The 20,204-nt window shown below is 34.1% G+C and overlaps 1 protein-coding gene and 1 long non-coding RNA gene across 2 annotated transcripts in view; one reads left to right on the top strand and one right to left on the bottom strand.

The window, feature by feature from the left end:
• The first annotated feature begins 3,403 nt into the window (after positions 1–3,403).
• The window catches only part of LOC136806112 (uncharacterized), a 32,233-nt gene continuing 15,432 nt past the window's right edge, over positions 3,404–20,204 (top strand). Inside the window, exon 1 of the long non-coding RNA XR_010846521.1 lies at positions 3,404–3,600. This is a non-coding gene — a long non-coding RNA (uncharacterized lncRNA). The remainder of the gene's footprint in view (positions 3,601–20,204) is intronic.
• LOC136806108 (uncharacterized) lies at positions 4,947–19,065 on the bottom strand. Its single transcript, XM_067062676.1, has 2 exons — positions 18,988–19,065; positions 4,947–6,829 (listed from the first exon to the last, which is right to left on the bottom strand). Exon 2 carries the CDS (start codon positions 6,813–6,815, stop codon positions 5,700–5,702), a length of 1,116 nt encoding a protein of 371 aa, XP_066918777.1. The 5' UTR covers positions 6,816–6,829; positions 18,988–19,065; the 3' UTR covers positions 4,947–5,699.

Here is a 20,204-nt window from a genome sequence, read left to right as displayed (position 1 = left end):
TTATATACTCTTAATCAGTAGCACATCATTTTTTGTGCACCTCCAAGAAAAGGATTATTTCACATTAGGGCGTTACCAATCTTGTCTTGGTAGTTTAGTTTTCTTGCATTTCAAGTCAGTCCTTTTCTTTTTCTCTCTTTGCTTGGAATCTGGTATTTCTTAGCACTTCTTCAGCACCTTTCATCTTTTTACTTGGTAAACCCTACCATCGATTCGTTGCAAAGATACTTAACTTGACGATTGATTTGATAACAGTGCTCTTCATGTGGTCCTCATGCTCATTTGGATAGACTTGAAAATTCTAAACAGATGCTTACGTGTAACTTTGGTGTTTGGTCAATAATATTTTAACATTAAATATTTTTTTAAAGAAGCAGGGTCTTCATTCATTATGCCTATGGAAGACATTTACATGAGAGTGTCATGAATCTGATACCTCCTCGCCTTAGTACCTTCGTATTTTGGGAATGAAACATCGTGTTTGAAGGTCAATCCCAAGATAAAGGTATGTGGGAAATGTTCACAAAAAAGTGAGAATTTTATTGTTTCATACCACTCCATGTAAATGTTGTATGTTTTATAGACCTACCTCTAATAGAAATACCCATACGCTTATTTTAATCTCCAAGCAGATTATGATACACGTTATTTTTTAATAAGAACAAACTATATACTATACATAAGAACAAAAGGCTTCGACGACCAAAATGTTAAGAACGTTTTAAGGCTATATGGACTCAAAAACACCCGATTCCTTAGAATGGTCGAAAAATGGTCAAAAAATGGCGAAAATAAGAACATGTTAAGAACGTTTTATAGGTTTAAAACTCAAAAAATGAAGAACATCCTAAGGCTTCAAAAACTTTGGATGTTCTTATAAAAAACGTATACTCTGCACATTACATGTTTTCACTCTAAATGTCCTGGCTCCGTCACATTCGGCATACCTCTTTAGAGCAGAGCGTGGCGTGAGCAGAATGGATGATCTGTTATGAGATTAGATTCTCCTTACCCTACCCTGTTTTTTCATACAGTAACCTGAATCCGATTCCATTACTAGAAATGTTATTCAGCTACCAAGAGGTCGGTCTTTAAAACACTGCAATTACATTTTTTAAACAATTTAACACAAAACTGTAAAATAAAATATACACTATGATCATCTATTACTATAATATTATTAATATTCTATATTATCCTATAATTGTATAATTGATTATGTAATCCTTATAATATTTCGATAGGCTATTCTCTCAATATTTTAACTTTGGATTTTAAAAGCCTAGAGATTTAGTGAATTTTTAATAATAGAATTTTGTCAGTTTTTTTTTTAGATTTAGTTATTAGGTGATTGTCTTTTTGTTTAAATTTGTGAAATCAGCCATTTTAACCCATTTCTAATATAAAGAGAATGACATAGTGACAAAGGTTCCTTTGTGCCCAATTTTTGGGTGGTTGTTTCTGACAACTACAGTATCATGCAAATTAAAATTCTTCTTATTGTCCAATCAATGTAATTGATGTACCCCTGCCTCAGTACTTCTGTCTCAAATGAATCGTTCGCGTGATATTCGCAAGGGGCAATGAATCAGGGTGAATCAGGGTGTATCATTAGTTTTTCTGTTCTCTATAATAAGTTTAAAAGTGAAAATTGATATATTATATTTACTTTTTTTTCAATTTTTATTTTATTATTTTTATCATTTTTGTTTTGTTTTGTGGCCTGGATGTATAATAGCAAGAAAAAAGTTTTAATATTATTATATTGTAATCCCCTACGATGCTTGTATGCAATTTCTTTATCATATAGCCCAAAAAGAAATAATTAAAAAAAGTTGTTAGATTTATATTTTCGATTGACATTTCAACCCTCAGAGCGCCTATGGTTTTATGAAGCTTCAGGGTTGAAATGTTCTTGAATAGACAGTCAGGTAAAAATACTAACAAAAAAAAGCTTTGATTTCAAGTCAGACCCTTTTATCCTCTTCTCCAATTTCTTAGGGTACCATACACATATCAACATTTAGCGGCACGAACAGCTTTTGAGGAAACTGGTTATGCATTAACAAGGAAAATTTCTTACGAAGCTATCGAAAACACAAGCTTGTGAAAAAATGCTTTGAAGTGAAAAATGTTTTGCAATCTACTGCAATGACAATTAGTATATGTAATCACATGATAACGAGTGCAATTTGAGAATAATTGCACGAGTGATTTTTTTGTTATTAATTTTCCGAGTCCGAAAGGACGAGGAAAATTCGAAACAACAAAATCACGAGTGCAATTTTCGAATTGTACGAGTTATTATGTGATTACGAGCTAATCGCACAATTTTGTTCACTACTTTTTTCCCTGTCAGGAAAGTAAATTACACTGGAAGTTTTACATTTTACTCTTCTCTTTATGTTTTTCTTTTATTGTTTGCTTAAAGATTTTATTTCTCACAAAATGAATTTCGAATGCAATTAAAACGTTCGATAAAAAAAATGTAAGAAAAACATTAAATTCAATTTTGTAAACATTGGCGCGTCATTGAAGAGTGTGATTAACGATTAATTGCTCTCTACAGGATACAATTAACGATTAATTGCTCTCTTTGAAAGCGCGCCAAAGAAGAAAAAATAACTCATCGTGCGATTACTAGTACAAAGAAATCATATTTTACTTGATTGTCTATTAAATAGGTTGTCTCAAAATACTGAAGAAGTTTAACAGCCATTCCAATCTAAGAATTGTTCGAAAATAAAAATTTGCCTTTGAAAATAATATGTGCTCTTGACGGTGCACTCAAATTATCTTTTCAACGATATGATTAAATTAAAACTTTAAAAATGTATAGACTATTCATCATAAAATCGGCCAAACAATTATTAAGAACATGCTAAGAATATCACCTTCAACCCGTCAACTGAACCAATTATTCCCAAAAAAAGCTCAAAATTTTCATGAAAATGCCACATTTTTTGCTCAAACGTATGTATTGTATTACAGATTAATTTAACGTAAAATTTGAACTTTAACCTAAGCTAATTATACCTAACATCAATCTTATAAAAAAGTTGTACCTGTGGTAGGCTATAGTGACAGTATTTTATCAAATATCATTTTTGCTTCCTCGTGCATGATGCTTAAATCGACTCACAGATATCTTTCCTAACGAGCACAGTACAATAAATCATTTATCAAGCCTTGCTTGATTCCACTACAGATTATATTGAAACAGACTTTAATTAATGAATAATTGACTGTACTTCTTTTTTGAGACAACCTTCCAATTTTTCCCAAGCCCCTAAACCGAATGACCTTGAAACCTCAAAGAACTATTTGATCTTTATTCTTGTCATTGTTATTATCATTTCAGCAAAAAATAGAAATGAAAAATAAAATATTAGTGATCTGAATGAAATAAAAAGATTACTTATCTGAACATTTAAAATGGATGAATGTCGAATGAAAACATAATTTCCTGAACAACTGAGTGAAATGCCAACTGCATCGGAGATGTCAACTGTTTCAGAAGTGGTTACTCGATTGTTGCTTATTTTGCCCGATTGATTACACATAGCAGCCGCAGTTTACCAGCGCTATCTTGTTGGTAGAGTAAGTAGTTTTTTTATTTTTATTTTCTTTATTTTTATTATCCCCTAGCAATGCTAAAAGCTTTAATCTTTTGCTTGAGGTATGCATTGCATGCTACAATCATGGTCGTAAGATTTGAGAAAAAACTCAAAAAAATTCACCGGGAAGTTTTGAAACCACAATCGATTTGTAAATGCTCTAAAGTAGGTTGGAAGGGTAGAGTTTTAACTCTGAGTTTTAAAATAAGATCCAAAAGTTCAAAAATGGTCCAATAAGGCTCGTAATATAGCCTAGAAGTCTATAAACCCGAGCCAAATTTAAATGTCCGATTAAATTTAAGAGATGGCTCAAAATCGACTTTCTCACCCGAACTCCAAATTTCGAATAAGGAGGAAATAAGCTTAATTCTCAATAGATTTCGACCATGATTGTAGATTTAGCTTCAGTTTGGGTCCTTACCAATACCGTAAGAACATTTTGGAATGATTTTCACCAACAAGTTACAAATAAATGGAAAAACACCATTCCTATAAAAGAAAAAGAGTGTCAACGGAAACCGATTGGATCTTACCGTAAGTATGGATTTACACTGTGACGACAAATAAATATTATTTTCCACGGAAATTCAGCGAATGCGAGCTGAAGCTCAAAATGTAATGTTCTCTCATTAATATGATGGAGACATGCGTAAAGAATTCTTATAATCCGTCTCGACAGGTTAGATTTTCAGAGAAAGCTAAACTGTATTAAAATCTACGGTAACCGAAGAGCTCAAGAATTCCGAGACTTGATAAGCTTCCGATTATCGATTGTAATCAACATTTCATCAATCTATTATTAATAATTTAGCCCTGAAAAACGAAATTTAAAAAATAATCGTCAGCCGTGCAAAATTACTCGAATCTGATTGGTTTAGAGGAGTGCGAATAATCGGTAATTGCACTATTACCACTTTTTGCACTCTTCGGCGGGGGGACACTTTTGTCCCCTTATTCTTTTCTCTCCCAAGTCCTGTGTCAGAGACTTATTTACTGACGATTACTAGTACTAATTGGTCGGAATTTTGGAATTGGCGGGAAATCTTCAACTGGCAATCTGGAAAATATTGATGGAATTGCCGAATCAGACACCTTATGAATTATTGACGTCCACACCTAAAAAGCCAAATCTTTTTGAGCATTCATTTACCCTATTTAATTTCAGATTTTGATCTTATCTCTGTAGGATTTCGGTGAAATTTTCTCGAAATTCGAGCTTCTGAAAGAGTAGTAGTGAATGCTTGTGGTAAAAAAGTTTGTAAGAGTTTTGTTCGATTTCAGGTCTATTATTCCTCAAAGTTAAATGATATATATTTTTTCGTTTAAAAATTAAAAAATAGTTTAAAAGTTAAAAAAAAATCTGTATATTAAATAATAATCCTAGATATGATGATTTATACACAAAAAAATGTATCCTTTTAATTAAGGACTAAATTGTAATTTTCTAGAGGCGCGAAAAATTGGTTGCTTTCTTTTTTGAAGCTTGAAAATCAGAGTAGCAAAAAAGCTTTTCCATGTTGAGCCGCAATCTGAAAGAAGTTTTCATTGTTTACTGATGAAATATTTTTGAGGTATAGTGACAGTAACACCCCTGTATCACAACCCCGGTGGAACTTTTTTCCTCACTGGGGATAAAAATTACTATCGAAATTCAAATGGGTATATAAATTATATATTGTTTCAAGGTTAAAAAATCCAGTGGGGATAGCTTTGGAGAGCAGTTTTTAAACATTTATTTTCGGATGGGGATGAAATCAAAGTCAATTTCCCAGTGGGGCTGAAATCACCGGGTATTTTCCCACCGGGGACAAAATGTTTGCCAAATCTTCCAGTGGGGCTGGGGTCCAAGCGGGTCTGTGACACAGGGGTGTACAGTATCACAATCGCAGTTTTCTAATATTAAAATCTATTCATAAAAATCCATCTAATGTTTATATTATATTTTTCGTTCTTTTTAATAAAAGGGTAGCATAAGAAAAGCAATACAAAACTGTTCCTTTAGCATGTACAACACTATACACGTTATCTTTTCAGTGAAGAAGAGTTTGGTGCAGGATATTGTTCCTTTATAGACTCCAAACCTCAAACTTTCAAGATGAGTTCCTCGCTTTGTCTGCGTATTGTTCTACAATCAGATTTCTCGCAATCCAGAAGCAATTCCATAGATTTGTTACTCCATATAGCAAGAACCATTAAAGCCAGCGTACAAATTGGCACAATTGTCAAAAGAGCGGGAAAGGGTGCATTGGTTGCGACATGCGATAATAAACTAACCGCACTACCAAATGCAAATACTGTAAAAGCAACATAATTTGGTTTCTTGAAAAACCGGGACGCAAAATTAGCCACAAAAGCACCAATCATTATATCACCTGTACCAATAAAAACATGATCTACCTTTGAACCGAATTGTATAGAAAAAGCGGTCGGGATTTTAAAGGTGCTGTCGTGGTTGAAAACATGGCATAGAAGCGTCTTGCATAGTTCCTCATTGTCGGTATGTTGCACCGATAGTGGTTCCAATGTGGTCTCGCGTACGCTAAAAAACTGGAAACTATCTCCCAAATGTATACTGCTCAACATATAAACATCATAGACAAAAGCCAGCCACATAAATATCTGGAGATAGATAAAGTTTTTAAAACGAATGTAACCGGTCAATAAAATACACATGATGACAATCGTATTATTTAGCATCCAGCGATAGTCAGTGTTCACCGATGAAAGCCATAGAAAACCGTACAGAACTGTCAGGGGAACGGCTCTAGATGGTTTGCCGAACTGTAGAAAGTTTAATAATATGACACCAATAACAGCACAATGTTGAACAATGAGCAGAATAACAGCATATTGATGCAACACTGTTATCAACATGAACATGAAAACAAAATACAGTGAATTGAAGAATATAAATTTAGCGTAATCTAACTGACTATTCACATCCTTGGCTCCTTTGTTTATCATTTTAGCTTCTCCTTTCTCCTCATCGGTTGGTCGAAAAAGAGAATGAAAGAAATCAGGAAAATCAATCATCTTGTGGTCTTTATTCCTTGATTTTCGCCTGATGAAGCATTCGGTAAAATACACATTCAAAGAGACAATTCCACACACGCAGAGAGTCATAATACTGAAATTCGATAGCTCCATATTTTTCATCGGTGGCCATTCTAAGACAGTATGTTCCCAGGTCTTTTTCATTGTTATTCTTGTACCTAAAGGAAACGATAAAAACATGAATAGCAAGATTCAGAAGAGACGAGAGGTGAGTTCTACTATTTTATTGGTCACTGCCTTTGTATTGAATATGTTTGTTAACTACACATTTTACCAAACCCTTCACATTTGGAAATGTTACCACGCTCCTACCATTGACAATGTTTTGCCGCACTCCTTACATTGGAAATGCTTTTCCACACTCTTTACATTGAAAATGTTTTACCACACTCCTCACATTGAAAATGTTTTGCCACACTCTTTACATTGAAAATGTTTTACCACACTCTTTACATTGAAAATGTTTTACCACACTCTTCACATTGGAAATGTTTTGCCACACTCTTTACATTGAAAATGTTTTACCACACTCCTCACATTGAAAATGTTTTGCCACACTCTTTACATTGGAAATGTTTTGCCACACTCTTTACATTGAAAATGTTTTACCACACTCCTTTCACATTGAAAATGTTTTCCACACTCTTCATTGAAAATTTTTGAAAATGTTTTACCACACTCTTTACTTTGAAAATGTTTTACAAAAATGTTTTACCACACTCCTCACATTGAAAATGCTTTGCCACTCTCTTCACATTAAAAATGTTTTACCACACTCTTTACTTTGAAAATGTTTTCCACACTCTTCACGTTTGAAAATGCTCACACACCTTGCCACACTCTTCACATTGAAAATGCTTTGCCACACTCTTCACATTAAAAATGCTTTTCCACACTCTTCACATTAAAAATGCTTTTCCACACTCTTCACATTGAAAATGCTTTGCCACACCCGGGGGGGGGGGCACTCAAGGTAAATGACCTACCAGACGTTCGGCCCTTAAGGGTAGGTTTTTCATAGTTCAGCTAGTGCACTGTAAGGGTAGGAAATTACAAACCTGCGCTGGACTGCACTGTAAGGGTAGGAAATTGTGATAAAAGGCAAATTTTTTGGTGTAAAATTGGCACAAAATTGGTCAATTTTGGAGGAAAAATTCCACATTTTCTTGGAAAATTGCAAAAATTTTCGCCCTTACGGCCAAGAGATTTTGAAGAGTGCACTGTAAGGGTATGATATTTCATGGAAATTCACTGCACTGTAAGGGTCCAATTTAGAAGCCAAATTTTGGGGCGAACATATGGTCGTTTTTTGCCCCCCCCGGGTGCCACACTCTTTATATTAAAAATGCTTTGCCACACTCTTCACATTGAAAATGCTTTGCCACACTCTTCAAATTGAAAATGCTTTTGCCACACTCTTCACATTGAAAATGCTTTGCCACACTCTTCACATTGAAAATGCTTTGCCACACTCTTCAAATTGAAAATGCTTTGCCACACTCTTCACATTGAAAATGTTTTACAACACTCTTCATATTGAAAATGTTTTACCACACTCTTTACATTGAAAATGCTTTGCCACACTCTTCACATTGAAAATGCTTTGCCACACTCTTCACATGCTTTGCACAACCATAAAAATGCTTTGGCCACACTCTTCACATTTCCACATCTTCACATTAAAAATGCTTTTCCACACTCTTCACATTGGAAATGTTTTGCCACACTCTTCACGTTGAAAATGCTTTGTCACACTCTTCACATTGAAAATGTTTTGCAACACTCTTCATATTGGAAATGCTTTTCCACACTCTTCACATTAAGAATGCTTTTCCACACTCTTCACATTGAAAATGTTTTGCCACACTCTTCACGTTGAAAATGCTTTGTCACACTCTTCACATTGAAAATGTTTTACAACACTCTTTATATTGGAAATGCTTTTCCACACTCTTCACATTAAGAATGCTTTTCCACACTCTTCACATTGAAAATGCTTTGCCACACTCTTCAAATTGAAAATGCTTTGCCACACTCTTCACACTGAAATGCTTGTCCACTCTTTACTTGAAAGTTTTAACACACTTTGACAATTTTTGTTTTTACAACACTCTTTATATTGGAAATCTTTTCCCTTTCACATTAAGAATACTTTTCCACACTCTTCACATTGAAAATGTTTTGCCACACTCTTCACATTGGAAATGCTTTGCCACACTCTTCACATTGAAAATGCTTTTCCACACTCTTCATATTGGAAATGCTTTTCCACACTCTTCACATTGAAAATGCTTTGCCACACTCTTCACATTGAAAATGTTTTACAACACTCTTCATATTGGAAATGCTTTTCCACACTCTTTACTTTGAAAATGCTTTACCACACTCTTTACTTTGGAAATGCTTTACCACACTCTTCACATTGAAAATGTTTTACCACACTCTTTACATTGAAAATGCTTTGCCACACTCTTTACTTTGGAAATGTTTCACCACACTACCTTATTACACGAATATTGAAAAATTTCGTGTTAATTAATATTCTTGTAATAAGGTATTTACATTAAAAATATTATTACAATACACGCCCTTGTTTTGTAAATGTTTTGCCACATTGCTCGAATGAAAAAAATTACCACAATCCTTGCGTTAAATGTTTTACCATATTATTTACAGTGAACATGTTTTACCACACTCCTTCCTTTTGAAAATATCAACCGTAAATGATAACTCATCTCAGGTTCAATAATGATAAGATGAAATTTCTTTTAAATTGAAGAGCAAGACATTTATTGTGAAATATTTTTTCTCGACTCAAAACAAACTATCATGCTGAATCTAAAATGCCGAACTCACAAAGTTACAAAAGGAAAGAGAAAAGAAGAAGAAAATATTTATACCGCAAAGAGAAACCTTCTGGATGAAAAACTAGCCAGTATCTCATAGTCATACGCAATCTACATAAGGACTAAGCCTGCTTTAAAACTTGAGGTTGTGATTTAAGATGGTATATCTGCTAATAATTCACAAGCTCTTTCATACAGTCGTTTTTTTTAATGAGAACAATTTTATAAGATAATGATCAGGCTAAAAGAATTCACAAAAAAAACAAGAACAATTTAAGAACAATGCTGAGCATAGAATCGCTGAATTTCAAGGATTTTAGGGATCGTGTATTAAAAATGTTATCAGGCCTGTTGCCTAAAAATAAGAACAGGATGAGAACAACTTGAGGCTCAAAGCGGCTCAAAGTGCCAACATATAATAACAGCCGAGCCACAACAAAAATTTCTCTCTCCCTTTCATATTTCTAGCGAATCGGAGGATATCAAGGGCCACGTTAAATGAAGTCGAGGCAAAATATAGTCAATAGTCGATTTACGTCAGTCAGAAAGGATATAGTCGATGTACGAATTTATATCACCTTTGCTCACCTAAACAGATGACTGTATTTTTGTGTTTTTACCGTCGTCGAGCAAAGTGGACGGCGATTTTAGCGACATATCAACTTTGTCTTATACTGTCTCCTTCGATTTATTTCTAATACATAAACTCGCTTTTGACTCTTCAACAACAACCAGCTAGCCTGATACATTTGACTTCTTTTCGATCGAAAATTGATATAATTTAGTAAACAACGCATAGCAAATAACAAGGAAACAAGGCTTTCTAACGATATCAATTTACACCTATATGTTTTCATTTGTTGTCGACCTTGAATATGTTTGAATAATATTTAAACAGACACCTCTCTGTTTTAAAAAGGTTATGAGACATAATCTTCAACCTTAATAAAGCTTAGTGGGGTTTAATTTCAGCCGATGATGACATCTGCTAACTATTATAAAACAGCTTTNATAGAAATTTTATCGCTGTAGAAAGTATCAAAGATGAAGAGCAAATATTACCATATTAATACCTAGCAGACTGTATCAGTATGCACTTTACTATTTACGAATTCCCCAGAAACCTCCAAGTGTAATTGAAATGAGTTTCTTTCAAAAGAAATCTTCTACATGATTCCCAAATGTATAACAGTGATTACTAAACTACTAATTATGGTAATGTTACTTCAATGGAATCGAAATAACATTTTTTACTTTTTTTTGACGACGGGAATGAAAATATCAACTTTGAACTTAATCCAAGATTATGGATTGTCGTCATGATTACTTTTCTCTACGTTGATTGCGCTCTGAATAGAATCTGAATTGGTCGGCACAGGTTGATATATGATTTCGGCATGTGCTTTTCACAGTACGCAATTGCACAAATTTCTCCTGTCCTACAGCCCGCCCAGTGGAAATTTTCCCCACATTTAGGATAAAAGTTTGATAAAAGGGTCTGTGATACATACTGTGGTGTGCAAATCTTTCTTTCTTTAAAATTGTCGATTTGACTGTAAATTTGAAGTATTTCACGTTAGACAGGATGTATTTTTATGAAAAATTCTATGAACTAATGTATACAGGACGGATTCGGGCTGTGAGGCAACTCTGCCTCAAAAAATTTACAGTGGGAAACTTGAATTTAGCGTTGTCCTCACTTACTGAAATAGAAACAACTGAAAAAATTACGTTTTTTCTAGGAAAGTGTGACCAGTGAAGTAATACTGTAACAGAATTTGATTGGATATGTCTTCGACTGTCGTTTGAATTTCAAACCATGTTATTCACTTCGCCATCAGTATATAAAAGAAGAGCATGGATCTCCAGGCTAATTTCGCGTTGGCTTCTTGGTTAGCTTTTCTTCACACTTGAAAATCCCGTTCAAAAAATATTATAATACAAAAAACATCTCCCACAAGATTTAAATATCAATTTATTCTCTTGAAGAACTCAACCTCCATTACTCGAAGCGAAAAAAACTTTTTTACACACATACATACGTATGTCTTCACATGATGGAAGTAAACTTAAAATGAAAAAAAAAAACGACGAACAGTTTGTTTAACACTTTTTTTTGACCTGTTTGTCGTTCAAATAAATATTAGAAGGTTTGTTCAATTCTATCTATCATAAAAAAAGAGTGATAAAGATGTTGTTTTTTAATTTACCGATTTGTTTTCTTTGATAACATTGTGATAACATTATTCAAACTCACTTTTTTCCCTTTCGTTAAATTTCTCACAATAAATGAGGGAACAAACAATAAACTTAACCCGGAAACCTGGCGACAAAAACCCGGCAATAACCCCTTAGATGAATCCGACCACCTAGATATTTACGGTGGCGTTGTTTGGCCGATTCTTGAAAATCTGCACCGCCGCCTGAAAAAGAAAGCACCTGTTCTAGGTTCTAATTAGACTATGCTATAGTCTAAGACGAATCACTATCTAAGAAAAAAGCCCAAAGCCGAATAAAAAAATTCGCAAACGGTTTTTTTTGCCGAAAAGAGTTTACAGTCGGTAGAGTTGCCAGTTTCTTCGAAACTCTCCCGCCGATTTTTTTCCGTATACCGCCATAATGCCATACCGCCATTTTCCCGCCTTTACTATCACTGTAACGGACGATAACATCGTCTAGGTTCTAATGTACAATACACCGTTTAGCAGTCTCGCTATCTCACAGTGCCAAAATCAAAACAATGGAAAATTGTTTGGACGCCTGCGCAGTCGACACTACTAGACGGTGTATTAGATTGAGTAGATTTTGATGTATACATAATTAACACTCTCTTTAATTCGACATTCATTGTTAATGCTACGTTTTCCATCAAATTGAATTTTATTCTTATTATTCTTTATGCAAGCTTTGAAAATCCATGCTTTCTTAGGTGAGACAAAATTAATTCATTGTTCTGCGGGGATAACCGAGCCGGTCTTTTCTAAATCGAAAAACAAAAATATTGAATTTGCAAAGCTGGAGGATGGATTTTATATTTTTTTTGCTGATATTTTTAGCTGAACAAGTTGAAAAAGTGTAATTTCGTCCCAGAACTTAGATAAATTTAAATATCACAATGGAACTGGTACGAAGGTCGCCCATCGTTAAAGAAGAAAAAATTTACTGCTTTGAAAAGTCACAAATCTTTCAGATCTTGACCTTCCGACCCCAAATCCATTTTTATTATACCATACCGTATTTTCCTGAAGGTCTTCCCGTAGAAAAACAAATTAAATCGGTCTCGCCTATCTATTGGTCCTATCCTGTAAAAAGGCCTTTTGGAAAGTATGTATTTTTGAATTTTTCATAATCAGAATAGAATTTCGGAATCCGATTCTTAAACACACAAGTATTCTTTCTTCCTTAAAAGTTAAATGATCAAACCTATTCGGGTTTCGTTTATATTTTGCTCTCGTTCTCAATTTCTATCTAAAGTTCGGTATTATACGTTACGTTTGTTGAGACCCATAGCGTGATAGCGTGGTCTTTGATTTTAAAAAGCGTGTTACGTGATTTAAAAATATTTCTTTTAGTGTGATGGCGTGAGGAAGACCATTTTCTGCGTAATCACGTGACCAGGGGCTCCACTGAGGGCCACTTTCCTGGATTAATAAATCGTTCACCTTTAAGATGACCACTTCAATTTTTGGTTTGAATCAGGTCTAAGATCATCAACTGTACATGTTTTTTTTAAGAAAAATATACTTTTTTAAATAGAATATCAATGACAAAATCGGCCATCATTAAAAAAAGCGTGTATCCATATATTTATAGCCCGATAGGCTTAGATGTCGTGCTTTGAGCCATCGCAGGCAAAAAAATGAATATCGGAAAGAACATTATTAGTATTGTTTTTGAAAACCTGCGAAGCTTCTGATTGGTCAAGCGCTGAAATTCTATTGTAATGTCACGTGACCTACTCTTGTCTCCCGAATAGACGTCCCCTCGCTAATTGTTAAGAGAAAAAAAATCCACCCCCGCCCCCGCTAATTAAATTCGAATAATTCAATATTTTATTACAGTGTAGATAGACCTTAAACTTGTTAAAATTTTCTTATTTGTTAGTTATTGGTTCTTATTTTACGTGTTCAATTGTTAAAGTTTCTTTTTTGTTGTTGAAATTGATATCAGTTAAAAAAATTATGTCTTCAAATTACCCCCCCCATCTTATTCACCCCCCCCCCCCCCCCCGCTTTTTAGAATTTAGAAAATTTTCCTACCCCCTGCTTATTTTGGAGACAAGAGTAGGTAGGATTTTCAACCTAACCACGGCACACTTATCAGCAAAAGTATGACATCTAGCCCCTCGGGCTTTATAAATCCATGCGTTTACCGCGTTCTTTTTTGGTCTCCAAGCCCCCAAACCTTTAAGACATTTTCAACGAAGACAAACTCCCTACTAAACATTCTCCTTCTGATGTAGCTCCACCCAAGTGATCATTCATTTCTCATACTAAACCCATGAATGAAAATAATACAATCTCTGTAAGTAAAGACCAGATTATAATACTCCCTTCTCATAGACCCACTGGGACCCCTTCCCACTGGAAAAATTGGCCAAAATATCGTCCCCTGGTGTAAAATTATCCTCCATTTTTTGTCCCCACTGAAAATAATTAAATAGACCAATCCTCACTGCAAAACATTATTCTATTTTTCACATCCCTTCTAAATTTTCTTACTTGAAAACAAAACAATTTAAATCCCCAGCCATAAAAAATATGGGAATATCGATCCCCATCGAATTTCAGTCCGTTGTTTGTACCCCCAGCCACTGGCTAAATCTTGCCAGGTCTGTGAGAAGGTGGTGTATTATAGCCACATTTATAAACAACCAGCCAACAACCGCCAAATCCAAATCTAAACACATTTTTTTTTTCAAATGACACTTTGTTATAAGCTATTTTCTCGATTACATTAGCTGTAATTAATTTGAAAATACTTAAGCAACAGTAATTTAATGTAATGTTCTCGGTCTGATTACTAGATACCATCATCATTAAAAGGGAAGTTGTTAATGGCTTGTCTTTTTCAGCTCAGTATAGATTTCCCTTTTCCTTTTGTCACGGCATTTCCGAATCATATTTTATAGGATAAGAAAAACGATTTATTATTCCAGAAAAGACAAAAGCTTTTACAATTTTTTTATAAGAATGTCAAACAATTTTCAGTTGCAAAGGCCTTGTAAACTAACAAGTACACGTTTTTTATATAAGAACAAACTTATAAGAACATAAGGCTTCGATGGCCAAAATCTTAAGAACAAGTAAATATAGTTAAAGAACATTTTAAGGCTTTGCGGACTAAGACACTAAATTTTTTAAGAAATTGCACAAAAACACTCAGAAAAGGGTAAAAATAAAAAAATTTCAAGAACATTTTTAGACTTAAGTTTAGAGCACCGAAAGCTTCAGAAATTTTAGGTGTTCTTATAAAAAACTATTGTTAAAAAGTGTTAACTGCGAAATTAGATTCCTATCAAATTCAAAATATCTTTCCCTTCAAATCAAATTTCCACCAAAAACAATTCAACTAATTCAACTAAAGGCCGAGGTAAACGATTCCAACATTTCATCCAACATAGAAATTGAAATGTTGGACGAATTTTGGATGAATTTTGGAAAGGTGCTGGATCTCCTTAAAATCGTTTCGTCGCAATGTCTAACATCATTTTCATCCAACATGGGTGTTCATTCATTCTTTTTTTAATTCATTCTTTTCAAATTAGAAATGGCGAGGATTTTTATACCCAGTGTAACCAGTGCCACTACTGCTGTTCATGCGGACAAAAATTATAGTCTAACAATTGGACCCTTAATGCAGAGAAAATTCTGGCGAAATATCGACTCTTATGGTGCAATTTCCTGAAATTTATTTATCTATCTCAAGGCAAAAAATGGTCAAATTTTCTAAAATTTTACAGTGCATTTTGGGAAGCCTGAAAAACGTACCTTTAAAGGGTCACACCTCTACGATAGATCGCTTAATTTCAGCCCTCCCCCTTGGTTTATTTTCCGAAAAAAACAAAAACATTCGAGCTATTAGCTTGATGTTTTAAATTTGTTACGAGATTTTTCGAATTTTTGACAAAAAAAACATTCGATTCTATTTCTAATGACGTCATTCCCTTTCAAATGTTGGATGTGAGCTGAGTAAACGAATCCAACATGATCCAACACGAAAAGAAGAAGTAATTGTTGGACAAAATGTTTGATGGCGATCAAACTCCCATCCAACACTTTTTTTCTTCTTCCAACATAATTTTTTCTTCCTTTCCGATTTTTACATTCGAGTAAACGATTCCAACGTTCTGTTCAACAGAGAGAAAATGGCATGTTGGATGGAATGTTGGAATCGTTTACCTCGGCCTTAACTGCAAATCAGGAACACGCAAAAATTATGCACGACACATAGGGCCAGGGCAAACCAGTCCAACATTTCATCCAACATGATTTTCAAATGTTGGATGAAATGTTTGATAGAAAAGCTTGCGTTGGATGAAGCGAAAATCAAGGCCGGGGCAAACCGATCCAACATTTCATCCGATATGACTTGGAAAAAAAGTCATGTGTACCATTCAAAGCATGTATTTTACAATTTCCCATATAAATCATGGATTAAATAAAAGGTTGATCTAAAATTTCAAAATATCATGAATGAACTTTTCTAGATTTCTAATATTTAGTTATAACCGCACATCAAAATTACTAGAGTACCCATAATCTTTCTACCATGACTTTTTAATACGTCTATCATTTTCTATGTACATCAGCCTGTTTCAACCAAAGCTATATTTTTGTACATCTAAATTTCCTCATCATCCATCATCGCTTATAAAATCTGTGTTATATTTAGGCATACGCGGTTAACAAGTTATAAAACTTTTATCAAGATGAAAGCTATAACCAGAAGATTATAAGAAGTTGTATCATATCAGATCTATGAGAAAGATACTAAGATACTAAACCTTGCCACGTGCGTTATTCGCTATCTGATCTTTATTTTTACCTAAAAGAAAATTATTTCTGGGAAAATTGTAAGGTTGACTCGTTAAATTCCTTTCAAACTATCAGCATCTAAGTAGCAAATTAATCGAGTTGATAGGAGCGAAAAATTAACCATTTCCATATCATCATTATCATTATTCGACCGCAAGCGATACTAGAACATTCGCTTTCCTTTCTGACATCTCTACCTTGTTCTTTTTACCTAGATTCACTCTACCTATAGCTTATAACTTTACGCTAACACTCTCTTCCTTCTAAGCCAACCTTCCAAGTCTACCAATGCGGCTTGAGGATTTTCAGATTATTTTTGCAGTCTAAAGTGTTCAGCCTCCTTGTCGATGTAAGCTGTTAATGTTCCTGCGGTAGATGAAATTTCAGTATGTCTCCCCGGATAACTGCTTTGATTTCAAAATGTTCACAATATCATTTGCTTTCCTACTGTAGAAAATCTGAATAGCCTTCCCTCTCATATCTGATCCAAAAAAATCAAAAAATAAAGAAAAAAATACCACCAAACCAATCCAACACGAAAAATTACACAATTCAATGAGAGAGCTTCTTTGATCTCGCCGCAAATGTTGGATGAAATGTTTGATGGCGATCAAATTCATCCAACACCGTCCAACACGATTTTTTTCTTCTTTTTTTGATTTTTCATCTTTTTCCAAAAATTTGAATTGACGCAAATCGGTCTAACATTTCATCCAACATCAGAAAAAAGGCATTTTGAATGAAATGTTGGATCGGTTTGCCCTGCCTGTTAGAGCTCCAAGGTGGAGGATAATCTTGCTAATGGAGGGGTATGTGCTGCCCGAAAGGGGATCTTTTCTGGATGTTTAAAATCGCTAAGGGTAACAAAAAGCATGAAATCTAATTTCAACCCTCCCCCCTAAGACTTAAAAAAAGTATAAAATTTCAACTGTCACACTAAATAAACCACGAGTTTGTATGAAATTCCCGCAAAATTTTGCATAATAGCTATCAATCACCAAATTAATTTTTTCGCCAAAAATCTATTCACTCAGAGTAAATTTGTTACTTAGACTATCGATGTGACCAAGGCAAACTGACCACATCATAAGATGAAAACGTCCTAGTAGCAAACATATCTCCTTCTCACAGACACGGTAGGATTTTTTCAGCCGCAGTCGGGGTAAGAATTAGGGATTAAGACTTGATGGTGATTGATATTCCCATGTTCTTTATGGCTGGGGATTTGAATTCCATTGTTTTCGAGCCAGAAAATTCAGCGAGGATGAAAAAAATCGCTTATAATCGAATGGTGAAAATGAGAACATGTTAAGAACAATTTCAGGCTTTGTGAACCCAAAACACCCGTTTTCTTAGGAAAATGAGTAAAAATGGTCACAAAATAATAAGAAGAAGAACATTCAAGAACATTTTAAAAAGTTAAGAACATCCCAAGGTTTTATAAAAAAACGTGTACACTATAAAAGAACATCCCAAGGCTTCAAAAGTTTTGGATGCTCTTATAAAATAACGCAAGGCTTCAAAAAATACGATTACTTAGGAAAATGGATAAAATACTTTTAAGATGGTGAAAATAAGAACATGTTAAGAACATTTTTAGGCTTAAAATTGGGTCGGTGGAAAACATGGATCCCATCCATGGACTACTCCATTGGTGTACCTGTTGGAGTACCCCGATATAATTCACAGACCAGAATGGGAAAACTCGTTTCTTGAATTACAGACCAACGATAAAACGAGTTCCAAAATAAAAGTTAGATAAATCTTAAGGGAACAAATTTTCGCTGGAAGATATTTTTGGCGGAAATTATTTTCGCGAATTAAAAAAAAATTATTTTACTTTCCTAATAGAACAAATGTCATTGGCTGAAAATGACGTAATATTTCAACTAACCAATCAATTATCGCCATACTAGCCCGTGTTATCTTATGAAAATAGAAAACAACAGGCTTGATACTAATCCAAAACGGAAAATCGGGAAATTAGTCTGTCTTTCTTTCATCTCTCTTTCCTCTGGTCTGCAAAATTTCTACTCAAATCGATTTTTAATGCATCGAGAGCGCTAGACAATATTACTGCGGCGATCTTGCTGACAAAATGAAAAACTTCTAATTTCTAGATTCTCATTATGTTATTATGTTATGGAATCACTTGAATTTCAAATAGAAGTCACCTACACAACTAAAGAAATCAGTAATTCTATTATTTTCAAGCTCTAGGGCATAAAAACTAGGGTACGCCAACAGGTACACCAATGGAGTAGTCAATGGATGGGATCCATGTTTTCCACTGACCCTTTAAAATTCAAAAAGTTAAGAACATCCGAAGGCTTCAAGAATGTTTCATGTTCTTATAAAGAAAACGTATAGTTACTAGTTATTCTTTGTAACGCTGCCTCCGGTAATTGAATTTAGTCATTATATTTACCCTACCTAGCGCAATGTCGATGATCAAATTCCTCTTCTTTCATTTTTAGAACCACCTCTTGTATCCGCCATTTTACTTTCGACTGTTTTGATGCATAATATTAATTTAGTTTAGTTTTCGTGGCTCTTTTCAGAAATTGATAGACTTGTCAACAATTAAAATCACACTCGCGTATGTGAACACACTTGCATATGAAGTGTGAATACACGTGTGGAGCGTGAAATTTGTCCTTTTCATCTTTTTAACAACTCGTTATTGGTATAATTATCTAAATCAATATAATTGTTATGTAAAGACGTTTCATTCATGTGGGTACACGTTTTTTTTTTTATAAGAACAAACTATATAAGAACATAAGGCTTCGAGGCCCAAAAATTTAAGAACATTCTAAGAACATTCTAAGGCTTTGGAGACTTAAAAACATGTATTTTCTTAAGAAATTACATCAAAATGCTCAAAAAATGCTGAAAATAAGAACATTTTAAGAACATTTTTAGGCTTCAAATCCAAAAAACTAAGAACATCCGAAGGCTTCGAAAATTTTTGACGTTCTTATAAAAAAAAAAACGTGTAGTAGGCTTTTCCGTTGCAAAACACAGATATCTATATTTCTCCTCGATAGATCGTGTTTTTTTTCTCGATCCAATAGATTAAGTGAAGATCAGTTGGAAAACATTCCATCAGGGTATCATGCCGTATTGTATGTGTTCCGTCAACAAATCCTGTAATTCTTAGTTGATTTTCCTTTTTTCCCCTATTTCTCCAATTATCCTTCAAAGCTCATTGTTAACTTTCGAATATTTCAAATCGTCTTGAAATACAAGTTTTTTTATAAGAACATTAAGACTTTTTAAGCCTAGGAATGTTCTTAATGTTTTAAGTTTTGAGATTATGGTTTGTCGTTATAAAAAAAAACATGCAATCAAAATCTAAAGAAGTCACAAGTAGTCGGTTTTTCAGACATGATGGCCTTAACTTCAAATGCGCGTACACATACACTAACTAAACCAATAAAGATACAAACCCGCTGGGAGCCCAGCCCCACTGGAAAGATTGACAAAAATTCGTCCCCGGGTGGGAAAGTACCCTACAATTTCAGGCCAGTTGGAAATTAACTTTTATTTCATCCTCATTCGAAATTCAATGTTTAAAAATTGCACTTCAAAAAAATTGCCACTGAATTTTTTAACCTTGGAACAAAGAATTTCTCCCCATTGGGATT

This window comes from Clytia hemisphaerica, unplaced genomic scaffold (genome assembly GCF_902728285.1).
Source record: "Clytia hemisphaerica strain Z4C2 unplaced genomic scaffold, Clytia hemisphaerica genome assembly, whole genome shotgun sequence".
Classification (NCBI taxonomy): Eukaryota; Metazoa; Cnidaria; class Hydrozoa; order Leptothecata; family Clytiidae; genus Clytia; species Clytia hemisphaerica.
The sequence above is the reverse complement of the archived record's forward strand: the minus strand, read 5'-3'. Positions and strand labels throughout refer to the sequence as shown.

Excerpts from the sequence above, each read along its gene's own strand:
- LOC136806108 (XM_067062676.1), bottom strand. The coding sequence starts at position 6,815 with ATGAAAAAGACCTGGGAACATACTGTCTTAGAATGGCCACCGATGAAA.